Raw genomic sequence first — 26,158 nt, 5'->3', positions numbered from 1 at the left:
TTCCACCATTCCATATATAGGACTTCTATTTATTTTTACAGACTAGCAAAAATTAATTACCAAGAAAAAGTAATTTTGCTGGACATGTATGCCATTTCCTCAATCTAACTCAAATTACTTGGACTGTGCCTGCAGCTAAACATCTAATATTACACTCATTCAGTAAAAGTTAATTTCTATTAAACCATTATATACTTCCTTCACAAAGACAAAAAAATAATAGAAGTTTGTCTAGGTTGCAACAGATTTTCTGTACCTACAAATTTTAATCATCTAATGGTTGTACCATCCCACTTTGACCATAAGTATTGTGTCAATTTAGGTGCTCTAAACATACTTCTATGTAAAATTTGCTATTTTGGAAATGGGTTGCAAGTGTTACAATACAACAGCTTTCACCGATCAACCAGCAACTTAACACATTCTGTATTACAAACACTTTCAGCAACATGACATACTTCAAAGTCTCTTTGCAATAATGAAGTAGATGGGTGTCTAGAAGTTCAATTATTTTCTCCCATTTCTTACTCCTCTTAATGATAGATGGCAAAATATTATCTGCAATCATATCCTTTTGTAATAACATGGAACACAAGAAATCTTCTAAAAAAAAATCAGTGAAAATAGCTTAATTTGAATATATGTAGCCTCACCTTGCGGATGCCTCTTCCAAGATCTTCTCCATAATTTGTCCCCAAAATTTCAAAATGCACATTGGGATTCCCTCCATTTTCTGCGAATTCCAGTTCTCCAGTCAAACCATTCACTCCACCCTATAGGAAAAACAGAATACAGAACAAAAACTCAGAAGTAGCCAATTATAATAACCTTTTGTTTCTCCAAAGGATTTGTGGGCTAACTATGCAGATTGCATACACAACTACTGGAGTTGGGACAGTTTTCCATAGACCACATTTACCTAAAAATTCTGAAGCCCAAATGCTTCCCACATCACTTAAGCACTTCACAGAAGACTGAAACTCAGCAGTACTAAGAAGATGCAACACAGGCAATAGTCCTGCCCTTACTATAGTTGCACTCTAATTTTTCTTCTTTCATCCACCAGCAAATATTTATAGACATTCTAGTCCAATTAGAAAAAAAGTTTTGTGACTGATTTTAGTGGAAGCAAAACTAAGACAAATGTAGAAAAGAAAGGGCACAAAAATTAGTTTTGTATATTTTTGTTTCCTCCCTCAACATCCCAAAGAGATTTCCACACAAGATCAGGTTAAGTTTTGGATCATTAGCTGTTTTTTGAGCCCAACATAAGTGATCTACACAAATGAAGAAGGGCTTGTTTAGCTGAATATAGTGATTTTTCCGTTTTCCTCCAAGACTCTTCTCTACTACTAAAAATGCATGAGAGCACCAATGCAGCATATGTACAAGCTTGTTTCTACTTTTTGACATTTTAGTAAGAAGGGGTTAAGACACTAAAGATGAAACAGTGAATCTTTACTATAAAGAATCAGAGTTGAAAGGGCTACACATGCCACAGCCATACTCAAAATATATTCCAGGGTTAATTCAACATGACACACATTTCATCTTTGTATAAGAGCTGTGATGACCTGAACCGCAAAATCAAGAGAGCCATGTGAAATGCCTGCAATGAAAACCTTCAGCATTAAAAAACTTATTCAGCTTTCAGAGTCAGGCAAAATTAGATGTTTAGCCCACTTCCTCAAAAAAAAACTTGAACAATTTTTAAGTTATGGACAAGAAAAAATCTGCCCCTGGTGCTAAACTATACGAAATGCATAGCATTTCTTGAAAGCATATGGTGAGAGTTTTGCATTTGCGATTGTTTTTTCACTTAAGACCTTTATTATTTGAACTGAAAAAAAAAGGAAAGTAAAATCTTGAAATATAAACTACTTAGCTTAGCGTATGACTCTTGCTGAATCATGATTTTAAAAACTGTATTCTCACACCTTCAGTTTGGAGCAAACCCAGGAATGAGTACTAAATTTTGCAGATTACTATGAACTAACAACATTTGGTCATCCTTTCATAAATCATTCATACGTTTATAATAAAAATAAGGAAGTTGATAGTTGAGATAATAGCTTTAAAAATTACTAGAGATTAGTATTTTCATGGAATAATACATAAATATTTCAAGAATTAACATTTTCAGTTAAAAACATAAAACTTTGTGTAGATACATTTTTAACCTCTTAAAAATCTTTCCTATATTTACTTTTTCTATGAGAGATTAGAATTAAAAAAAAAAAAAGGTACATCTGCAGTCTTTTCCAGGAAGACTCCAGGTCATTTTGCCCTTGGTGAGAGCCAGCCAGGCAATTTTGATGCATGCCACTATAACTAGCATGACACTGAGGTTACTTATTAGCTTGAGGACAATCCTGTAATAATCACACCTTCATGGCTTTTAGATTGGGGTTAGCACACCTCTAACTGGTACAGTGTAAAGAGAGTGAGCTTGTGTTTACCTGCAAAATTGTTTGAACATATCCTTAGGTAAATAACCGAGTTTCACAAATACAAACCTTTTCTGCTAAAATACATTTGACTACCTCCAATTCACAATCCAGAAATAAAAGTCTGTTCCACACACCTTTTTCCTCATATGGTCTCATCTGCCTTTTGGATTAATGAGCTAGATTTTCATGGTGCATGTGATGTAGAAATGCCTGCAAAGCAGCACATATCTGCAAAGCTTGGGATCCCCATCTGACCCCTGGAAGCCTCCATCTGGCTGATTTGCCCTCCCTGACTGTATACACATTCCTCATCTTGCACTACTCTGGCCCCTCATCATATACTGCTTTTATTACAGTATACTTTGCATTTTCTATAGTACTTCTTAAAACCATTTCCATCCACTGTGAGTTAAATCTGTGGGTCTAAGGAGGGTGAAGTATGTACTGTTACAGACCACCTGAGCTGCAACATGATTTCAGGTGGGCCACAAGGAAGGTCTGTAAAAAGGAAGGGAAAGCTCCGGGATAAATGATAAAACAAAGGAAATATTCAACAACAACAAAAAATAATTGATTAACAAAGATGCTATGTACAGCAGGAAGTGTTTTCCCTTTTTTATTATTTTGTGATGAATTAGTGAGTACTCCAAATAATTTGGAGTATTTGGGACATGAAGATAGAATTGCATCTAAAATGGAAATGATTTTTGAGACTTGAGACAACAAATAAATGTTTTAATCAACTTTAAAAGAAATTATTACCGTTTTCCTTATCTCAGGAAATATGATTAAAAATCATAGAAATAAGAATTTCGTCTCTGTTACCTCTGAAGCAGGAAAATCCAGGTTTTAAGAAAACATAGGATTCTTTAGAAATATGTAGCCCCTAACATATAGTACAGGTTATATGAGATTTACCTATCATATTTTGGAAAAGAATCCAAAATCATTGTGCAAGTTTATTTACCTTGATTTTTAAATGGCTGCAAACTGTCAGGGCAAGACACGAACAATAAGTCTATTAGTTACTTTTATTTGTCTGATATCCAGCAGTAACCATAACAACAATTTTTCTTGTTCATCTAGTTTTGAAATTTCATCATGCTTTGAAAATTTCATATAAGAGTGTCGTGGATTAGGGTTTTCTTTCCTAGACTGTGTATATCTGTAACAGTGTAAAAGAAGAGTTCAGATAAGGTGCAAATGCTCGTGGCTTGGAAAGGGCAGAGACAGAAAGACAAAAGAGTGAAGAACTGCCTATATCATACCAACCACATTACCAAACTTCTTGGAGGTCTTGATGCCTCCTCCCTACCAGAGACCTACCTTCCTTGATCTGCAGGCCAAACAATCCTGTTATTGCTCCCTACTAGCCCTCAGTGTCCCCCACAGCCTTTTTACAAGGCTTACTTAAGCCTGTTTTGTTGCTTAGGGCTGATGGAGTGGGATAGTGTATTGCTTAGGAATTGTTTCAGGACAGTGCTCCAATTCCTCTGTTTAGTCTTCCACAGTGTGGATCCCTCTCGAGCGCTTATTTGAATTACAGCGTGTCTTTTATCCCTCTTCTAATGCATAGTGGAAGGAGATCACAGAGGAAATGGCTATCTGTATGACAGCTACTCATCCAATTACTCCTGATGAGACTTTTTCCCCAGTTATTTTAGTGTTAATTTTGATAATGGGTAAAGGTCAAAGAAATTTTTCATTCCATTTACCTTACAGAAACAATGCTGTTTGGGGAAAAATGAAGACAGATTTATTATCTATTCTCTCAAATTCCTCTAAGGTTGAGCTGCAACCATGCAATTTCCTGACACACTTAAAACTGAAGACTGAAATGTCAGATGTTAGGACAAAAATGTTTTACTTATGTTTCTGATCACTGCTCTGGGCTTTGCAGAGCTGTTAGTAAAGCTTGGCAATATAGTTAAAGCTTACTTGAGTCCCATCTAGACTGGCAAGATAAACTACAGTTTATATATGCTTAGGCACTACTATACTGGAAGTCCCTGTAGAAAGCACTGTTTGCCTAGCAGTCAGGACCTCACTTGGGAATGTCAGCATGCCAATCATCAGTTACAAAATACTGTACTTGCTTTCACAGTTCCTGTTCAAACTTCCTCTTTTTTTCAAAATATAGTTACGCTCAGGCACTACCTATCTTGCAATTAAGGAAAAAAATGTGGTTACAGGAAGAAAAAAAAAAAAATCCGTATTTTATTCTTGAGAAAATCCGATATTGAAAACATTGCTTTCAACTCAACACATCATTTTTAGCTGCTAGAGAAGAGAGCCTAATCTACTACCTGAAAACCAATTTGGCATCTTTTTTCACATCACCACCACACATCACTGACTTTTCTGAGACCAGAACTAGTTGACAATTCAACCAATGATTCATGAAGCAGCATGAGGCACAGCTCATTTTCCAGAAAGGAATAGGTTCTGTGTTGCTACTAGCACTAAAAATTTGCTGTTTGTCAGTGAGCTAAACAAATGTGACTGGGAAGAGATCAGGTAAGCATGAGAGAAGATATATGCATTAACTTGATGTCATTTTTCTGAGTTGATCCTCCATATAATCCTACTTACATTCATTCTCAAGCTATTTGGGAAGATTAATTTTTCCAACAGTAGAATTATTTTCTAGTAATACTTGTTTTTCTCACTGTGAAATAGCTTTACTGAGAAAAATAAACAAGTGAGCATGTGTTTGGGGATAGTTCTTATTACAGAAGTGAATTTAGAACTAATTGCTAGATCTGGCCAAATTCATTAGAAGGATTGTATTTCCTGATGAATTTAACTATTTATTCAGTTCCAGAATGGTAGAAACAGATACTAGATTTTAATGATTGTAGCAGGCTTAAAATGGGGGTTTTAATAGGCTTTGTCCAATCAGTTGGATTCACACAGAAAAAACAGCTTTTGGAGTTGTAGAAATAGCGATGCAGGAATCAAACATTTAACAGTGAAAAGTAAAAAAAAAAAAAAAGAAAAAACAAACCAATAGGGAGTGATTCAGACAGCTATTTTGCCATTTCTAGAAACCTTTGAAACTAATTCTCCCCCATCCCCTACTAGCTCATTAATCATCCAGAAATTAGTTTATTTATTCTATCTCCAAGAAGGGTTGCAGCAGGTAGAACATCAACATCCCTTTCTCTTACGTTATGTGGTATGCAGCCTATAGAGACTTCCCATCTTTCCCCCCCGCCCCTAGAAATCAGAGATATTTGCTCCTGCAGCTAATGCCAGATATTCCCATTTCTAGTTCTGTGATTCCAGAATATAGTTTTTTCCTCTAGAACTAGTTTTTCCTCTTTCTTGTGCAATTCCAGCTATCAGCTGCAATATTTATATTTCCTCTGCCTAGGAACTGAAATGGTACAGACATACGTACACAGAGTGGAAATCTCCATAGTCCATTTTGGATTAAATTTGGACTTTCAATTTCAGCATTTTACTTCCAGAAATTAATCTCTGTCAGCATAACGTAGTACAAGGAGCATTTGGACTATTCAATTTATGCTAATAAAATGGCTTCTTATCAAAGCCACCTCATTCAAACAGCAGAGAACCCAAAAGGAAGAGGATGGAAGCCTGGTTAGCTGCACACATCAAGAATTTCCTTGGCATTTAATTAATTTTCTAGCAAGCTAACCACAAGCCTGGAATTTCCACTTGCTCATGCTGAATGCTTTCAGATTTTCCCTGGCCATTTCTCTTCATGTTTCAGGGATGAGAGCTACATAAACTGATCTTCAAAACGGTGTAGCTCTTCTGTGAAAGGTCACAGGAGTAGTTTGTTTTATTAATCTCATCATTTTTGGAGGTGAGAATTGGAAGATGATGAACTGGGCAGCCAGGATGATGCAGCAAAGAATGGAATGAAGTCCATTAGAGATGCAGAGAGATGAGATAGTAATAGGAAATAGAGTTAGAAGAGGATCAGTCTCACATCCACAAAGAATATAAGCAAGCAAATAACCCTAATGCAAAACAGTCAACAGCACTTTCCATGGTGAGTACTTCTAAATTTAGAGATGCTTGTAGGGCTACCAGACCTACCAGCTTGAAACTCCAGCTCAGAGAGAAAACTAATTCTACTGAGAAAGTGGGTATTTTGACTTTTCTGGCTTACGCATCCTACTCAGATTTGAGTAAGGAGAAATTGCTTTTAGTTTATTAATAAAAAAAAAAAATGCGTAATAGTATTTACAAAATACAACTTGATAACAGAAGTTCCAGAACTTGCTTTGCCTGAAACATAGCTTAAAATACATAGGACCAAAGAACGTGAACTTGAAATTGCTCTATGTTAAGAGCAATATAGTTTAGAGTCCCTTAAAGCCATATCCAATCCCTGTAATAAGAAATATGTCCAGGATTATCCTTCCAGTCTCAATACTTCAAACTATTAAAATGGGAACTGGGAAGAGCCACAGAAGTAAGCCTTGGAGCTAATGCAGGTGGACCTGAGACTGGGAAAAAACTAATCGGTGTTCAAAGGAGCCCTACACTTTTCCTGCATCATCATAATTTCTGGTGTAGTTAAAGACCTAACACAGAAGAGCAACTTCTTGAAACAACAGTGTATTTTAAATTATTTATATGTTCTTTTAACAGAAACAATAAAGCACCAATTTTATTTTATTTATTTTTAAACTCTCCTAGATTGTTTTTCTGGGTGGGGATTTTTTGTTTAATTTTTTTTTTTTTGTTTGGGGATTTATTGTTTGTGCATTTGTTCATGAGGGTTTTTTGTATTTACAGTGCAGGCACTGCCAGCACTTTAAATATGGCACACCGTTGTAAATAAAAATATCAGGAAGTACATGCAGACAAACGAGAAAGCAGTTTTATGAAAGAGATCAATAACATAAGGAGACTCAACTGAATAAGTTACAGGGAGGGGTAAACTACCAACCTATGTATATTTTGATTAAATACTGACTGAGAAGGGTGTGATAATGGTCTCTAAGTACATGGGGACGGTAAACATCATGAAGAAAGTCAATAACTAAGAAAAAATACCTTTAAAGACTGAAGAACAGGAAAAGTATTTTGGGTATGAGCATGATTAAGGTATGGAATAATAATCATAGGGAAAAAGAGAGAAATTAGCATTGGTTAAAGCACTGTAGGGGTTGTGCAATGGCAGTAGTTAGGGTTTTCTTCACTCTCATTTCTATTATTTTACTATATGCACGTCAATAGCAGTGCAACAGCAAATTCCACAGAATGTTTCCCAAGTGTAATTCTGCAACCTTTTTTTTTTTCCTTTTACAAATGAAACAGGAAATGCATCTGTTTTATCTCCTAACCTGTAACACTTTTCCAATTAGATACTATTCATACTTTAAAATTCCACTAGTTTGGTAGTTTTGGCAAAGAAACTCATTGACCTAATTTCAAATATGCTTTTTATGATGTGGAAAAGAAAATAAAAACTAAAGCCCATTTTACAGAAACTGTAAATATATCAAAACTTTTGCCTTAAAAAGACACTGTTGTTACTGGCAAGAATAGTATGCACTACAGAAGGAAATACTGTCTAATGCAAGTAATTCAGAAATTAAAGACAAGGAAATACAGGGAAAAGGTACCTTCTTAATGGTTTCCAACATGGATCGTCCCCCTTGCCAGGGTTTAGAGTTCTTCCTGATGCAGGTGAGACTGGCCATGCTGTGCCACTTCCTGTCCTCCAGCTTCTTATGAAAGGCGTTCGCCAACAGGAGGACAGTGTCATATATATACAGGTTCGAAATCTGCAAAGACATTCAAAAAGGAGTATAAGGACTCTTACATGCAGTATCCTGCCAGCAGCCAGAATTTAGCATTGTTTTTACTTCACCCACAATCCTCCAGTAATTAAACAAATAATTTGGTATTAATAAGAAACCATAAGAGTAAAAAAGTCGTATCTTTGCCTCTGGTAGAAACTGCAGCTAGGGGCTGTCGTGCTACAAGTGATCTGCAGCAATAAACTACACACATGTGAAATAGCGGCAGCCCCGTCGCTGGCACAGCTCCACTTGCAGGATTTAAAGCCCTACTTCTGAATGCAGACTCTTTTATTTTTAACCAGTTGCTTGCAACATTCAGTTTTTGCAGTCACCAAATACGTGGACATCATCAAATTCTCTTCAACTTTGTTTTGTTCTTTTGAAAAACAAAACCTCTGAACATTTAAACTAATTTCAGCATGTTTTTTGTTTCTGATTTTTGCAGTTAATTCTGATGAAGGCCATTTCTGGAATAAAACATGACGAAACCTTTCCCTGTGTGCAGTTGCATGTCAATTCTGCAATTTACAGTGTTTCCTGTCAGACTGTTTGGCAATGGCAGTTAACTCCTTGCAGGACAAAACTCTTACTGACTAAATGTGCATATGTTTCACTGTGAGCATAGTTACACGCAGTGTGAAGAAGTTCTACTCTGGCATTAACGAGAGAAGAACTGAACTCAAGAACAGAAGTTACTTGTATGTCAGTTCCACTTGCCCATGTTCTATGTCTATATATGTGTACTTCTAAATGCACAAAGTAAGATGTGAAAGACACTGTTCAGTTCAAAAGAACAGAAGCTCATGATTCACATGTACTCCTGAAACAAGTAATTTATGATGTAGCTTTATTTTAGTCATACCTGTCCTCAAGTGTCAGAAGTATCCAAGTTGCTAACAATATCATATAGAGAAGCCTCAGCTCTCCTGAACAGAGTTTCTTGGGAAGAGAAACGATGTTCAGAAATAAGGAGGACCTTTGGGAATATTATTTTGAGATAACTTGTTGAGGGCCTGAAGCTATTGAAGGAAACTCAGTTTCCCAAACTGTACTATGAAGGGAGCTGTAGAGCATTCCTAGTGCCTGAAAACAAATTAGCCAATTGCCATTTTCTTATATAAATTCCATCTTTATTCTAGCTTTGACTGCCTCAACTACAATCTGCTCAGTACAGTTCTCACAAGAAGGTTTTGTGACAGACTCCTTCATTGCCCAGCATCCAGGAAAGAGGCTGCCTTTCTCCTTATTATGCCAGAATTTCCTGGGGCATTCTGCCATTTATTGAAGGAGACCTAATGGTCTGCAGCTTTCCCTCCTGATAGAACTCCTAGGATCCTCTATTGCCTTTACAACTCTGCATTGTTAATACCACAAGCACACAGAACTGATCCTTATTTCCCATTTTCTTTAAATGACAATGATCATTCCCTTTTTCTGGAAACTGCTTCTTTATTCTTACTTGAGCTTCTCCCATGAATCCAGTGTCTGAGTATATTTCCATTTCAGGTACTAAATTACTTTCTGCCAATGGACAGGCCAGGCATTGCTGTACATGACAGGATTAAGAGCATGGATTGAGTATCTGGGTTCAGATTAATCAAGGATTTTTAAAATACCTTGGCTGACTTGCATGTGCATTGTAAACCTACAAAGAATTCAGAGCATCTCAGCTAAAACCATATTCCCAAAGGAGTTTGCACCACAGGGACATTTCTTTGTGGGGGAGATAAGGAATTATTACTAAACTGTGAGGTACGTTTTTTCTTACGTAAACTGTTGCCAAAGGAAGGAAAAATAAGACCCACAACCCTCTACAGAGCAGGCACAATAAGGTCAGTAATGAGACTAAATTAGTACATCAAGGGCTACAGATGCCAAGTCATCATTTCCCAACAAAATGACATTGCTTCCAAGGTAGCTTCCATAACCCAGTATCATGGGAATAGAAGACTGTTGTCACACTTACTAATCTAAGAATAATCTAAGGACACTTACTAATCTAAGAGTAATATAGCCAGGCTTTCATCAAATATTAACAGGGCTCTGGAGTGCAGAGTTCAGCAATTATTAAGCATTGTTATTCCTTCACTAATAGTTCATCTTAACATTTATGGCAATCAATCACTGATAATGCAATGATAAAGACACTACAGTTAATTTCTGCTTCTCAAAATCACTCTTCCCTGCCACTACCAGAAGCATGCTTCATTAGTAACTGTCCGGATGCAGAGTGGGACTGCAATTTAAAGTCACTTTACACTTTTATTAATTTTCCACGTAAATTTGCTGGGACTTTTAACACATTGCCTTGTATCTATGATGGATCCTTTATTTACTCTGAATGTATTAAACAAATGGCCGGACACTTGCACTGCCAAGCAGTATCTAACTGAATAACCTCTTGTTGATGCAATTCAAAATTCAGATGCAATTTTTTTTGTTCCAGAGTGTAGAAGAAATGTATTTAGCAGTCAGATTAAGTATGAGTGATTAATCTGGATTATCAGTGGGTTTTTTTATATATACCTAGACTCATAGTTTTTAAACAAAAGGGTTATGGTACTAAATACTTCAGTGAATCTAGTTTTTAACTTCCTGCCTCCTAAATGATACAAACTGGTAGAAGTTGTTGTTTCACTTCCAACAACCCAAAGATACAATGAGAGATTTTCACCAAAATATTTTTCAGTGTTTTATTTAAGATGCTGAAAAAAATTAATTATTCACATAGACTTCAGGGGAAATAATTGAAAAAAAAATAAAAATCAAGAAATCCACCCTTATAATTTCCAGAGAATATTTCTGATTAGTCACACTTCAATGGCATTAAAACAAGCATTAGAAATTTCAATTTATAAACTGCTCCAACTCCCCACTGGATTAGAATTTATAATATTGTTAGGGAGAACAAAGAAACAGTGAACAAATCCTACAGCTACTCAAAGGTCTGTGCATTGTATGAAGACACAGGGGAAACCTTTCATTTTTTTTGGTATTGTCTCACTCAGCTACTAATGAAGTGTAACCATCTTAGGAAAAACATGAAAAAAGCAACTCAAGTGTGCAGAACAGTTAAAACAGTCAAGCTTCCACTATTCCTTTGAAACAAAATGTTTTAAAGCCTTCCAAGAGGAATATTACAGGTTGGTCAAGAATCGCAGGTTAAGTTATAAGGTCCAATCTAACAAACTGAATAGAATTTAGCAATTTGTAGACAATAAACTTTGATTTCTAGAACTTTTCTGTCCTACAGTCAATTCACTCTGACCAATACACAATTCTTGTTTTTTGCCTTGGTCTAGTTTGTAACACTGTTTGTTCATGAAAACTGCTTTTTGCAGTCTCTAGCAGCTGCATGTAATCACACCCTCAGTTCTTACGCATTACCAAAGACCACCAAAGTTCTCCCTAGGACCATGCTACCATAACACAACAGCACAACACAAGGATTTTCCCGTTTCACCAAGGGGGGATTGTGCTCGACCAATCTCACAGCCTTCTATGATCTCATCACTGGCTGGCTAGATGGAGGGAGAGCAGTGGATGTCATCTACCTTGACTAAAGCAAGGCTTTCGATACTGTCTCCCATGACATCCTGATAACAAAGCTGAGAGAGCATGGGATAGATGAGTGGACAGTGAGGTGGGCTGAGTACTGGCTGTTGGGCTGAGCTCAGAGGGTGGTGATCAGTGGAGCAGAGTCTGGCTGGAGTCCTGTAACTATCGGTGTTCCCCAGGACTTGGTGTTGGGTCCAGTCCTGTTTAATATCTTCACTGACAACCTTGATGAGGGAACAGCATCCACCTTCAGCAAGTATGCCGATGATACAAAGCTGTGAGGAGTGGCTGACACTCAGGAACACTGCGCTGCCATCCAGAGAGACCTGGACAGGCTAGAGAGCTGGGCAGTAAGAAACCAAATAAGGTTCAATAAAAACAAGTGTAGAGTCTTGCACCTGGGAAGGAACAACTGTTTGAATCAGTACAGGCTGGGGGATGACCTGCTGGAGAAGAGCTCTGCAGAGAAGGACCTGGGGCTCCTGGTACATGACAGCTTGGCTATCAGCCAGCCATCTGCCCTGGGGGCTAAGAGAGCCAGTGGGACCCTGGGGTGCATCAGGAGGAGTGTGGCCAGCAGGTCGAAGGAGGTGATCCTCCCCCTCTACTCTGCCCTGGTCAGGCCCCACCTGGAGTATTGTGCCAGTTCTGGGCTCCCTGGTATCAAAAGGACAGGGATCTCCTGGAGACAGTCCAGAGGAGGGCTACAAAGATGATTAAGGGCCTAGAGCATCTCCCCTATGAGGAGAGGCTCAGTGAGCTGGGGCTGTTCAGTCTTGAGAAGACTAAGGGGGGATCTAATTAATGTCCATAATTATCTTAAGCATGGAATGCAGGGGGAGTTAGCCAGCCCCTTTTCAGTGGTCTGTGGAGACAGGACAAGGGGCAATGGCTGCAAGTTGGAGCACAGGAAGTTCCGCACCAACATGCGGAAGAACTTCTTCACAGTGAGTGTGACAGAGCCCTGGGACAGGCTGCCCAGGGAGGTGGTGGAGTCTCCTTCTCTGGAGGTATTCGGGACCCATCTGGACGCCTATCTGTGCAATATGTCCTAGGGAGCTGCTTTGGCAGGGGGGTTGGACCCGATGATCTCTCGAGGTCCCTTCCAACCCCTATGATTCTATGATTTTCTACAGTGGGTAAGTAGCCTCTAGAGATATCCAATGTATCTACTGACCTTACACTGCCCTGTAAATTTTAACAGTTCTTATAGGATCACTGTATAATTTACCTTGCCCAAAGTTTTTCATATTATTTATACTTGCTTACCAGCTGTTTTGTGAACACTTAGGTAAAGGCTCTTACAGCTAACTTGAAACAGGACAAGATCAACCACAGTCCTCCTCCTCCTCATAAATTTAAAGCAATGATGCTCTTCACCACTACCCTTTTTTCTCCCATGGTTTTCTCTCACTCCTTTCTTTCAGCATGAACTAAACGAGCGCTCTCTTTGCTGCTAAGTCAGGTATGTTCCTCCTGCACCACCGCCAATGCAGTCATCTTTCCATAACTTCATAAATAACCACACACGTGTAAAGCAAACAAAATTGAAATTGACATCTTAAGCCAGTTTCACACTCCTGATTTGCCATAGATTTGTCATGACAAAGCCTAACCAGATATATGAGAGAGATAGGGGATTTGTTGTTGCAAAGACTGTATGAAGTAAGGAGAGTGAGCATGATCCTGTTGCTGGTTTTATGTGGTAGGAAGGCTTTGATTTTTTAATTGTGATTTGCAATTAACCCTGAAAATAAGGCCTCTTTGGAATACAGGCATAGATTTAGGTGCATACAACAAGGGACTTGAAACAGATGGAGATGGGTGTTCCCCAGGAAGGCTTTCCTGTTGGCAACATATTTGAGACAGAGAAACATGACAGTTCTTGAGACTTGGCAATGCAAAGGAAATTCTTTGTGGTGAGATGACAAAAAATAAAATTTAGCAGGTTAACAAAAACAACTACCCAAGGCCTGGAGATCAGGTGGCTTTTTTGACTTTTTTCCCCCCTCAAGTGCTGTGAAGCAGATGAGCTGTTCCTGTCCATCAAACGCACTCACCCCCTGCCCAAGTATTTTCATGTCATGCCATGAAGCCATTAAACTACATGTTGGAGAGGACATGAAAAATAAGCATTAAATTACATTAAGCCCCTGGGGAAAAACCTTGAACTTATCTAGAAAGACAGTTCCCACATGGGAATAGACTGGTATATGTGAACTACCTCCATGCTTTGGGAGAAAGGGTCCTTTGGATCACACAATGATGAAGATATTCTGTGGTTGCCACGGAAACAGCGCTGGCTTGTGTTCTGGGGGACTGGAAATGTTTGTCGAATAATTGTTAACCTTCCAATTGACCTTCTCACCAGCTCCTGAACATCCGCATCATTTATTTCCTGGAAGATACAGCAAGGGAGAGAATATGCATAAGAGGTAAAATACAGAAAGGTTACTTCCAGATTACTAAAAACCAAAAATCAATAAACTGAGAGGACCAAGAGGAATGTGAAAGCATCACGGCTTCTGTTAATCCCTGCAATAGCCTCAAAAAGAAGCGATGTATGCTTATTGAAACAACTGACATACCACCCCTACAATAACTGCAAAAGTTTAAAATGTACTGTGTTTAAACCTCACTGAACATTTGTAGATGTAACTGGCTTAGCTGTTTCATTTTGGGTTTTCTCTCCTCCTCCTTTTAACTTCCATCTTTTAAATAAAAGCGTTTCACAGCATCCTTGGCAGGCAACGCGTTAATCAGTAGGAAGTCATAGCATGATGTATTTCTAAGTGTAGCGTTACTTAGGAGCTGTGAAGGTACAGACAATTATTCAGGCCTTAATGTGTTCATTTTGTGGAAACAGAATATCAAGAACCTATAAACAACGTGCAAGTTAGCAAACGTAATTTACCAAAAGGGCAAAGAAAATGCATTAGAGCGCTCTAGGTGTGTATGTGCTTGTTTATAGCAAGACCTAATTTAAACCCAACTTTTTACTCCATAGAGTACCTATTAAAGCCTACAGCTAAACACTCAGCTCTACGGACACACACTTTAAAGAAAGATAACTAAGCAAAAATATCAATACATGAAATATTAAGCTTAAAACACTAACTTTAAGGCAGGTTAGGGAAATCAGAAACCCAGTTATTTACATAAAGTCCTGCAGTTTGGGAACGCATATTTTGCACCATTGAATGAGAAGGCCGTCAGGGAACACAGAGCAGGAGGAATTTGGGCTCACAAGGAACAGCAACTGTCTCCAATCTTCACGCAAGACCTTGAACTTTAGTTAAACACAGGCTTTTTCTGATGACTCAGGGTCAAGCTGGTAGCTTTCAAGGCAATTTTGTGACTGCATTTTTCTGTAAAGCAGGAGACGTAATCTACAAAATTGCTCAACCTTTCAAACTATAAACTATTTTTCATTATGCTGATCTGTCTGGATTACGGAGGCCGATGCCCCAAACTTTTTGAATGCTTAAATTTGTGGATACACCCCCCAAGTAAAGAACTGGTTGAGGAGCTCCTATTAGCAGCCTACATATAATATATATTTGCATACAGTCACACTTTATGGAATACTTCTGATTTTCATTTTCTTATTTATAGTTTTTCATTATTTAAAGGACATCTGCACTGTAACTAAACACCATCAGCTTTTTTTGCCTCTAGCTTCCTGATCTATACCCATAATCAAGAACTTAGGATACACCAGGAGACAGTTTTGAACTAAAACTATAGAATCTTTTTCATGAAAAGGAAAGCAAGCTTTTTGAAAAAGCAGCTCTTTAAATGTTAAGACAACTACCCCTGTTTTTTTAGCTCTTTTTTTGGACCTTCATTAAGCATTCTTTAAATTAATAATTTTGAGGCAATTTCTTTGGACACTGACATTTGCTTATTTCCTTTAATGATAGGAAGAAAAATACATGAGATGTAAATTTTAATAACTTCTCTCTTGACTACAGTAAAAGTATTTAATTCTTCACAGACTGTCATAGTTTTTGAATTCATCTGTTATTAATATTCTTTATGAAATATAGATTTTTCTGCAAACAAAAATAACACATGGCATCAGCTGTGTCCAGTGTAATATCTTGCATTTCTGGTCGATTAATCCTTAATGTACCATAGATAATGGATTCTCTCAGCTTAAGATGCCGTCTTTTCATTTAGTCTGTATCATTTCACTAGCTGCAAGGTAAAAAAAAAAATTTAAAAATGCTGTTTTAGCAAAATGCATGTAATTTTCTTTATAATATTTTTAATATAATCAGAAAGGAGAGCTCAAGAAACGTATCTTGATTTTAGCCTATATCCTTTCTCAGAGGATTTAGAAAACGTTTTCCTGGTTTCATTATACACTATGTCCAAACCGTAACAGCAAGACCATTAGACTTGTTCTATGACATAAAAAACCAATACCTGCATAGCTATGTTACATTGCTAAAAATACTTTAAAAGATATTTTTGACATTCCGCTGCTCAAATATTTATCAGTTCTGCCCCAAAAGTGTATTTATTTTTTCAGTATTCAGCATTTTTTGATGCATTTTAATTAGAGTGTTCTCATTTTAACCTTTAGGTTACTACCTCGCATATTTATACATCATCTGGAAACTAAGAACAGAATCTAAACACAGAACAGGTATTAGTACGGTTGCCAAGGAGGTATATCCATCAACAGATTAATGACAGCTAGCATTTAAGATTGGTGAATTCCACTGATACCATACATTCAGATTTTAGGTTAATAACAAAGCAATGTCACGCAAACCCAAATTCAACTTTAGTCACTTGCTATATATTTCTTTGTAATTTTTTTAATACTTGGCACTGAATGACGAGCCTTTTATATAATGACTCTCCAATATCATCTCTCATTATTGAATTTTGGATCTGACTTAAGAAAACTATATAAAGCAACTATTGTATGAAAGGAAACAATTTTCATTTGCACTTCAAAGGAGGATACAATGTAATGATATAAGGATGGCAGATGATCTGTTATACAAGCTCCAAATGTCAAAAAAAATTACAAAGTTGGGCAAGTTGAACTGAGTTGGCACCTGAATAAATTTAGGCTAGGTTATGTGTTTGTTTCTGGGTTTTTTTGTTGTTGTTGTTTAGGTGGGTTTTTTTTTTTCCTTTTCTCTTTTTGGTCTGAAGTTGGAATAAAGGGGAGGCTGTCCTGTTTTAAAGGGAACAAGGATAAAACTAGATGTACGCATTGTCTGAGCAGGCAAATAAGGAAAAAAATTGCTATTTTAAATTAATAACAATTTTACAGATGTTTTAGGAATAGGGAACTGAAGAGGATCACCTCTACGTATCAGGCAGAGACTCCAGTGGGAAGCAAGACTGTATACTGGACACCTAATACACACTGCTATTCAGCTTCATCTGATTATTTTAAGTTTAGCAATGTAGGCAGAAACTTACTATTCACCACAGAAGGACCACACTGCTAGTGAGAAAAGCAGAAGGAAAGAATTTATTCACATGGTCCTGTAATAAGCATCAAAGGCACCTTTTCTTATGGAAACATCTTAAATTTGGGCCAAGGGGATGGTTCCAGCATTTATCATACAGTGGACACGACCTATTTTCGAGTGCATGACATATCTTCAATCACATCCCTCAACACAGAGAGTGCTTCTTCCTCCTCCATAAGCCAGCAGCAATAAGTAGGGGGCAGAGCAGGAAAGGGTGGCCACTGCACACCCCCTGGAGGCCTCTGGGCTGCCAATGCCCATGCCATAGAACATATGTGCTACATCCTTCCCGAATTTCTCAATTTTTCCAAAGAGGGGTAGCTGGGGAGAAGGCATAACTAGATGAAGTTCCAAGACAAATAAAGGAGATCTTGAACTACATAATCATTTGCTCCCTTAGGTTTCTTAGGTGTTGGGAAAGATGATGAAAAAGAGAAAGCTGACAGGACAAGTAGAAATCAATTTTAGTCTTCACAGAGAAAAAATAATCAAGAGTTTGAAGAAATTCAGTATATCAACTCTCACCTGTCTCAAAAAAAAAGAGCTGGCAGCTTGGATGCCGAACTGTACCAAAGATGGTGGAATTTCACACATGACCTGGTTTCAGCTTTGGAAAATGTAAGACTTCAAATTAACTACTAATGCTACTATTAATGATTTCTCTGTATTAAAATGAGCTCCTGGAACTAGGCAGTGATTTTGGGACCTGATGTAGCTGCTCAAATTTAAAACAGTCAAGCTCTACACTCATCTTCATGGTGGAATGCATTGAGCTGAAAAACAACGGAACAGGCTAAATGCATTGGCCAAGCTCTCTCCTGGGAAAAGTGTGTTCATCTAAACGTAGCCTTCAAATAAAACTTTGCAGGCCTCCAGTCCTCTTTTGTGCTATTATGGGCCAACCTGCTAGATCTTTTTTCCATAAACTGTTCTTTGAAAGAGTTTGGGGTTTTCTTTTGATTCTTTTCTCAAAGGAGTCTTTCCAGATTCTGATGTATTTGGTAATTATAAAGCTTCTACTAAATTTTCCCCACAATTTATTTACGAGCATTTGAAACTCATCTGTTCTTGTGCCAGGTTTGTCCTCTAGCCCTTGACAAGGATGCATTTATTCACACCCTATATGTGTTTAGGAACAGAGAGCATATTCTTTTTCAGACTTTGTTTTCATAGGCTAATCAATCCAACCTTTTCAACCTCTTCTCACACAAATCAGTTTTTCTGTGCACCCATTCCATTCTAATTTTAATAAAGATGGTCATAATTGTGCACATTATTGGAAATGAAAATCAAGCAATCCTTTGTAGAGAAGCTTTAATATTTTCACCTCCAGTATGATAACTGTAAGCAGTGGAAAGTGTTTTGGGCTGTCCTTGAGTAAAGAGTAGCAATAGAGAACTGGTATCAGCCTAGGGCGTAGTAAGATGACCCTCAATGTTTTAACAAAGGAAAACTCTTGAGATAGACTTTGATTTAAAAGGAGCAAATGAAAAGTGATGAAAATCATACAAATGCCCTTTCTTCATTTCCATTAAATAAAATCTAAGTTTACTCTGCACTTGTGATTTGTCATAAATATACATATATGCATTTAATTTTACTATCCTGAGCTTTTTACTATTGTGGAGAGGAAAAGAAGCAAGCAGAGTCAGACAGGCAGAGGGAGAGAGAGAGTGTGAGAAATCCATTCTCACATTTTGTTAAGGCATATTTGATCATGACCACACTCAAATCTATGATTCCTGCAAATTTTAAATAAAGAATTGCACCATCTGCTTTAAGGCCCTGAAGAAACAGGAATATTTATTTGGAGAGTGTTTCCTCAGCTGACTGCACTGATCAGAAGAGATTTGTATTATTTATAAAGCACTAATATGATGTATTATGCTTTAGCAAATTATGAATCCTTTCATTTCATGGGAACAGCCCCCCTCCTCCCACACATGCTTTTCCATTATGATACAGTCTTCAAGCAAATTTGCTGTATTACACAAAATACCAACTAATGGGATGATAAAAATTAAGGAACTCTTTCCCAACATTACAGCTTTTAAAGCGAGCAATTAAAATAACAGATGTTACCTCTCAAAGCCTAAGCAGATTCCTGATCACAAAACTGAAGGTGTTATTTCCTTTTGTATTACTATACTTGGAAGTGTGCTGTCTCCCCTTTGCACACTGATGGAAAAGGAAACACAATCCCAGCTTATTTTATCTCAGTGCAAGGAGTTATTTGAATCGTATATGGATTTTGCCAAACAATGCATTTTCACTCTAATAGTTCATTTTAGCCTTTTGAATTAGGAGGCCAGAGAAGCAATATTAGTTACTTAGTTGACAGTCTAATTTAGCCAATACAGGCACATAAACACAGATGTCTAAGATGTCACAAACGGTTCACATAAGCAGCAAAAAGTGCTGAGCTCTCAGGGCATTTCACAGTTACACAGAGGTTCTGTGGTCATCAATGGCTAATGGACAACCATAACAAATGGACCTTGCTTCCAAGATTGACATGTTATGTGTCACATAGTAAGGGGCCTGTAAATCACTGCATTCCCAAATCTTGCACTACCAAAGTGGAGTCGCTGAGATCTTATAACTGAACTGATAAAAATGTTGCTATGTCATGTTATGCAACACTCATCATTCAGGAAACATTTAGATTTCCGCTGCAATTTGAACATAATGATAAGGAACATAGGTCAGTACAAGACCCTTTTCATATCATTATCTACAAACCTTACTCATTGATAATCTGATTTTCATGTCCACAAAATGTCAGTATTATTAGCATGTCGAAACAAACGTGGATTGTAAATAAATTTAAGTGGGACCGTGGATCTAAATCCAGAAGGAGATTAAGCTGAGATGGCATTAAACTTGTTCATATTCTTTAAAACCAACAGCAGGACCGAATGAATGAGATACAGAGATTTTAATGACTATGGTTCACAGCACAGCTTGTCAGAATGAATTTAATCACGGCTTTCGCCCATTTCACATACAAAACTATAACACTAAGAAGGGAACATATAAGTTTCTCTGTGTCCATCATTCAGTTCTCCTAGCTGTTGGGACCACAGCCCAGAGAAACAGTTTTGCAGTGGAGAAGGCAGTTTAGAGTGGTAACCACTTCACTTGCTCTCCTGTTTAATCTGCTGCAAGTAACAATGCTCAGAAAGCTGAATTTTTTCCAGAGACACACCAATTTATGAATTAAATGCAAAGAGAAAGCATGTACATTAGGAGTAGATCCTTAGTTTTCTTTTGCTTTTTGAATGTGAAAGACAGAGATGAATGTGTAGCTGACACAGCTACAAACAAGCACCTCCGTTTGAACTTTCCAATTAAATAGCACTGGGAATGAAAAACTGGTGGCATTGTAGTTAACTTGAACAGCAAACCAGTATCTGGGCTCTGCCTAAGAAACTGCTGTCTAATTATTGATATAGAGGTTAACGGTGTCCTGCTTTAGATTTAGTTAATGTCCTTTTACAAATAATAACTGTTAACCCTGAGGAGTAGAGATGAATACCCTACTTCAACATTCCAGTTGCTACAAGTGAATTTTAGGTCAATCTGACAGGAAAAAGAAAGCACGTGTTGTTCTCATGACCATCTGTAGGTTAAAGCTGTGTTCTCAACCAGTGAAGTCCACCCAATTCAGTGCAGGAAAACACACGCGTTACTGGTCAGATGCAACACAGGGCCCAACACAATAATTTCTGAGGCATAATTTTCTCCAGGCAAGACTGGCTAGAAATCCGGTTTTAAACAAGCAAGTCACAATACTATCCCACTGCATCTTTACACCTTACTATAGCCTTTAAAAAAAAAGCATGGGACTAAATTACCTATTAGCATGCTCTACTAATGAAAATCTAGTAATTACACACGATAACCAAAGAACACAGTAAATTCAGAGAAGACACCTGGAATTTACACACAGTCTCCAAGCAATCTTTTATCCTGGTAATGTACAGGAGTCACATGATCTGTATGTTTGGGGAAGAATTATCTCCACAGGGATTTCAGCTGTTCTGGACCTAAACTGCTTTCATAAAAGAAAAATCTGAATATTGTCAAATCTAAGAATGACTGCATTGTTCAATGTTTGATATGCAAAACTACTTCATATATTGACTTGTCATATGACAAGTGTTCATGGAAGAACTTATTTCACAGTTTGATAATAGGACTTTAACTTTCTTCCTTTTTTTCTTCATGATAATAGGACATGAAGGCCACCAAAAAGACTCCCATTAATATCAAGAAGTTTGGATATCAATAATGACAAAATCCTAAGGGAATTCTTAATGGAAAGGCAAAATGGGATTGATTTAGTATTATTATTTTTATTAAGAACAATCATTACAACAGAAGCAGAACGCAAGCACTCCACTATGAAAGATTAAATGTAAAATAATCCACTACAAAATCTAAAAAATGTCAGCTCAAGTCAAATGTGAAATCTCAAGAGCCTCGGAATGGTCGTTTGGGGTTTTTTAAATATTTTTTTTTCATTTATTCATTCAAGGATTCCTGTTTAAAATAGGCAAGACAAAATAGCAAAGTCCAAGAACTTGTCATTCTATTTTACTAAGCAACATCCACTCCCCAACATGCCTGAACTTTGTCATAGCTACTGCTTCCTCTCAAAGTCAAGATCAGCATGAATGTTGTCAGTAAGCCTGAAAACAGGATTCATGGTTCACCACAATGTAAACTTGACAGTTACCTCATTTATAATGATCCAGTGGCAGTCAAAAGCAACCAAATTAGTCTCCACGACCTGAAATAGAGAACAAACCAGCTATCAGTCAGGTTGCTTGTGAAAGCCAGAAAAAAATTAAATGGATGTTTTCTGCAAATGACAAAAACCAAAGCACATGCTCTTGAAGACCTTTATTATTCAACTGAGGGTAGAGAACCTTTAGCAAAACTGTAGAAGCATTTGTGTTATTGTTTGACTTGCTAATTAAACTTGGAAAATACATTTCATTGCCGACATCACAGAAAAGAATATGTTTCAGTTGGCTGAGGAGAAAATGAAATCGTTTTTGCCTTAGCATTGTGTGTTGAGAGAGCAACAGATAGGAAGGCAGAAAATGAATATCTGAAAGTGAATATAGCTCGTCAGATTTCTGTTCTTCCCATCTCCAAGGTTTTTCCAGTGTACACCTTCCCTGGAAGCATGTGAATTAAAAACGTAACAAACCCAAACAAAGAACAACCCACACCACAAATGTTAGGGTTCATAGAAAGGCAAAGAACAGGAAGCAAAGGGCTAAAGGGTTCTCCTGAGAAAGAGGGATGTGACAGGATTCATGAATGATAGCCTGTCCCAGGCTCTATGCACAGAGGCCCTCTAATCCTCTTCTAGTTTTGCCTCTTATTTTCTTCGCTGAAAATTATCCCAGGAGCTGCCTCTCCATGCTGGACTGAAAATGTACTACTTAACTCATCTTTCACTGAACCCTATCCATTCCACTACACTTTTGCAATGAGTCATGTTTGATTCACCTTCAAAGTGGAAACAAAGAGGGGAAAAGATACATTTGGTTTGATTTCATTAGCTAGGAAAGAAATCATCAATGTGAGGGAGGCCAGAAACACAGAAAAGCCTGTACACCTTCACTATTTTATTTTAAATGAAATAGAATTAGCATTGACACTGAAATAATTTAAAAACCAGATTAATCCCATCCATTTTAGTTGTATAATCACCATGATCATCTTGATTCACAATTCAAAACTACCGGATACTTAAAACTGTTGAATCTCGGGGGGGGGGGGGGGTGGAGGGGAAGAAAAAAACCACCGAAAGATTAAAATTGAACCAAGTCTTGGAACTTAAAATATTTTAATGTTCAAGTAGATGACTAGTGCTGGGCTATTATTACTTGGACCGTTGCACAGCAGTCATGTTTGGCTTTTAATGACGACCAGCACAAATAGCGGTTGCCAAGGATGATTACAATTTATACTGTGCTGTGTCCAAAGAAGAACAATTTAAACTGGTCACAAATCTTAAGAGCACCAAGGACCCCATACTGATAACCTTCATTATTAATTCAAAGGCCATTAACATTGGGGCCACTGCTTATTTACCAGAATGATAGGCAAGATTGGAAACTCTGGTCTGGAAAGACTGGGAAAAATAAAAAGCAAGAGAAGCAGTATATAAACGGACTTCTAATGTGAAACTCTTATAGCACCAATAAGAAATGAAGGGTAATGAAAGCCATAGTTGCTGACGTGGTCCTGGATATTTTGGTGTTATTAGCAGTAGGAATCAGGGTCCTCACTTTACCTGGACTTTACACTCACTGCACTGACAACAGTATGTTTTGATATTTTTGATGTTTTCTTGCATTCTCTGCAGTAGGTGTCCACATATAAAGGAACAGGATAGAAACTAAATAACTAAGTGATGAGAGGCATCACAACAGGCCTAGTCAGGCTGCTGGAACTGGAGCATGGCTGTTTGAATCAGATCTCTCATATCAAACTGATTAGAAGACAAGTACATCCAGAAACCAAGAAAGGTTAAAACTGAATATTAGTGGAGTTCTCAAGGGAGCGTTTGCTCCTTATGTAAATTTCCCAAGCATAGAAAGTGTATGCCATTTACAACACAAGCAATATCATTTAAATTTTCCACAAGACAAAACAAATCAAGACCTGACTGAACCAGAAACAATTCTGCTAGTCAATCTACATACATTTCTGCTGAAAGCAAGTGGATTTTGTTATTTTTCTTTTTTTAAAAGAAAAAAACCAACCAAACAAAAAAAAAAAAGCAGCACATCTGATACTTTCTGGTTTCTTGTCAGGTTCCTGGCAACCTTGCCCCTCCTAACTGCTGGCTCCACGATATCCCACCAGTAATTCCTGCCCTGCCCTAACTAGTCTGCTCAAGATGAGGTCTCCTGGAGTTCCTGTGGCTGCAAGGCAGCCTGTCAGAAGGATGTCCTTGGAGTCAAGGCTCCCATTGTCAGCAGAATGACATGGCAGTCAACTGAAATTTCAGAATGAAGGAATCCACAAAATGAAATTTCACATTTTCTGTCCAGTTTTTAATAGAAGTAGGGTTCATCACTTTGTCACACCCAAAGCTTTGGCTGATCAATTATAACGCACTTTATCTTCCATTAAAACTTTGGTTTCTCTATAAATACTTGATTCTGTGCATTTACTTTGCCCAGGGTCTCAAATTTCAGTTATATAAGGTCTTTTAAACAAAGTATGGTTTTTATTATGTACAGCTGAGACACCACTTAAACCAGACTCTGGATGAGACTTACTGGTCTCGCAAGTCACTCTTACTATTTCAAATAGCTCAGGTCATCTGTGACAGATTTATTCACAACTTGTAAATAATGAGATTAAATTCATCTATTTTTTAGTCACAGTTGAAACTCCTCAGGAGAATCATGTTTTATCCATTAAAGTTTACACATTCATGAATCAACTTAATATTAAAAGCATTTTCAAAAAGCTTGTGTCAAATTTAGTTGAACTTGTAACTGTTGAACTTGTAACTTATGTAGAGATATTCAAACTAATATATTCTAAGTTTAGATGGGCTACAACTAGACCCCAATTTAAGAATTCCCTTTCTCTTTTAGTTTACCAGAAACTGCTTTTTTGCATTTTCCTCAGCCCATCCACTCAAAATTTGTTCTAGTATTGACAGTGGTTGCTTAAAAAGATGGCTGATGTTGCCCTAAAAAGGTTGATAGATTTTTTTTTTTTTAATTTGATGAAATATACATTTACATTTAAACTGTGACTCTGCATTAGACAGGGATTACAATAGCAACTTTTCATCCTTAGGGCATTTGCCTTTGCCTGATCAAATCTTAGTCCAACTGATATCCCTCACAAAAGAGCTGTCCATTTCAGCAGGATCAGGATGCTGCATCACAGTACCTCATCTCTGAACATCCCTTCTCCCAGTATGGCATATATTGTCTATTTAATTGACTTAAGTTCGTTAGTCCACATTCTGGATATTTCCATATGAATTGCAGGGCACTATATTCTTATCATCATTAATAATCTTCTGATATTTTCCAATTATTACTTCATTTTTCAGTGTAGAAGAATGCCCAGGCACATCCACCATGTGGATATATAAAGACTTGAAGGAAAAAAATTGTTCAACTATGAAGTTTTCTTCAAACACTAAGAATAATCACATACATAATCTCAGTCAGAAGATTCTACCAATCAGTTATTAAGCACAAGTTTGAAATTATAGTAAATCAATAAAGAAAACCAAAACCATCTAAACCCAGCAACACCACAACTTCGATCCAAAACAGTCATTACTAGGACACAGCAAGCCTTTACAGTCATGACAATGTCACATGTGCCCTTGTCTATCAGTTTGCTGGTTTGATTACTTAAAAATGTCACTGCCTTTTCACTCGGAAGGCATGACAAAAATAAGATTCAAGTAAAAAAACCCAAGAAAACAAGCATAGCAGCATGGATGGTTCTGCTTAAAATTGATCATAACCTGAAATCACATATAACACAGCTCCAATAGAAGTATATGCTGCAGCTGTGTAGAAGGCTTCTATGGCTAATACATTCAAAATTAAAACATGTATTTGTCATCCAAGCATCTTTTCCTGGCTGAAATTCACACCTGCACACATATCAAGCAAGCTGGCATGAACTTGTATTCTGTGCCAGCTTGCTTGCTTTTGTATGAAGGCACAAAATAATAGTTGCAAAGGTGTGAGGGCAGCAATGAAAAAGAAATCTGGAATCCTGTATATTAGAAGCAATAAATTAATTTGATGGGGGCATGTAGGAGACAGGGACATCAAGACCCCAAGCATCT

At 37.4% G+C, this 26,158-nt stretch overlaps 1 protein-coding gene across 2 annotated transcripts in view; it reads right to left on the bottom strand.

Annotated features, from left to right (window-relative positions):
* The window catches only part of GRID2 (glutamate ionotropic receptor delta type subunit 2), a gene marked incomplete at both ends in the record, with an annotated part of 718,543 nt that overhangs the window by 202,952 nt on the left and 489,433 nt on the right, over nucleotides 1-26,158 (bottom strand). For both annotated transcript variants that reach the window (XM_084263639.1, XM_084263640.1), the window contains 4 exons: nucleotides 654-773; nucleotides 8,060-8,221; nucleotides 14,022-14,195; nucleotides 22,040-22,093. In XM_084263639.1, coding sequence (XP_084119765.1) covers nucleotides 654-773; nucleotides 8,060-8,221; nucleotides 14,022-14,195; nucleotides 22,040-22,093 — 510 coding nt within the window. The remainder of the gene's footprint in view (nucleotides 1-653; nucleotides 774-8,059; nucleotides 8,222-14,021; nucleotides 14,196-22,039; nucleotides 22,094-26,158) is intronic.

Source organism: Gallinula chloropus, assembly GCF_964237585.1.
Source record: "Gallinula chloropus genome assembly, chromosome: 4".
NCBI classification, from domain to species: domain Eukaryota; kingdom Metazoa; phylum Chordata; class Aves; order Gruiformes; family Rallidae; genus Gallinula; species Gallinula chloropus.
The sequence above is the reverse complement of the archived record's forward strand: the minus strand, read 5'-3'. Positions and strand labels throughout refer to the sequence as shown.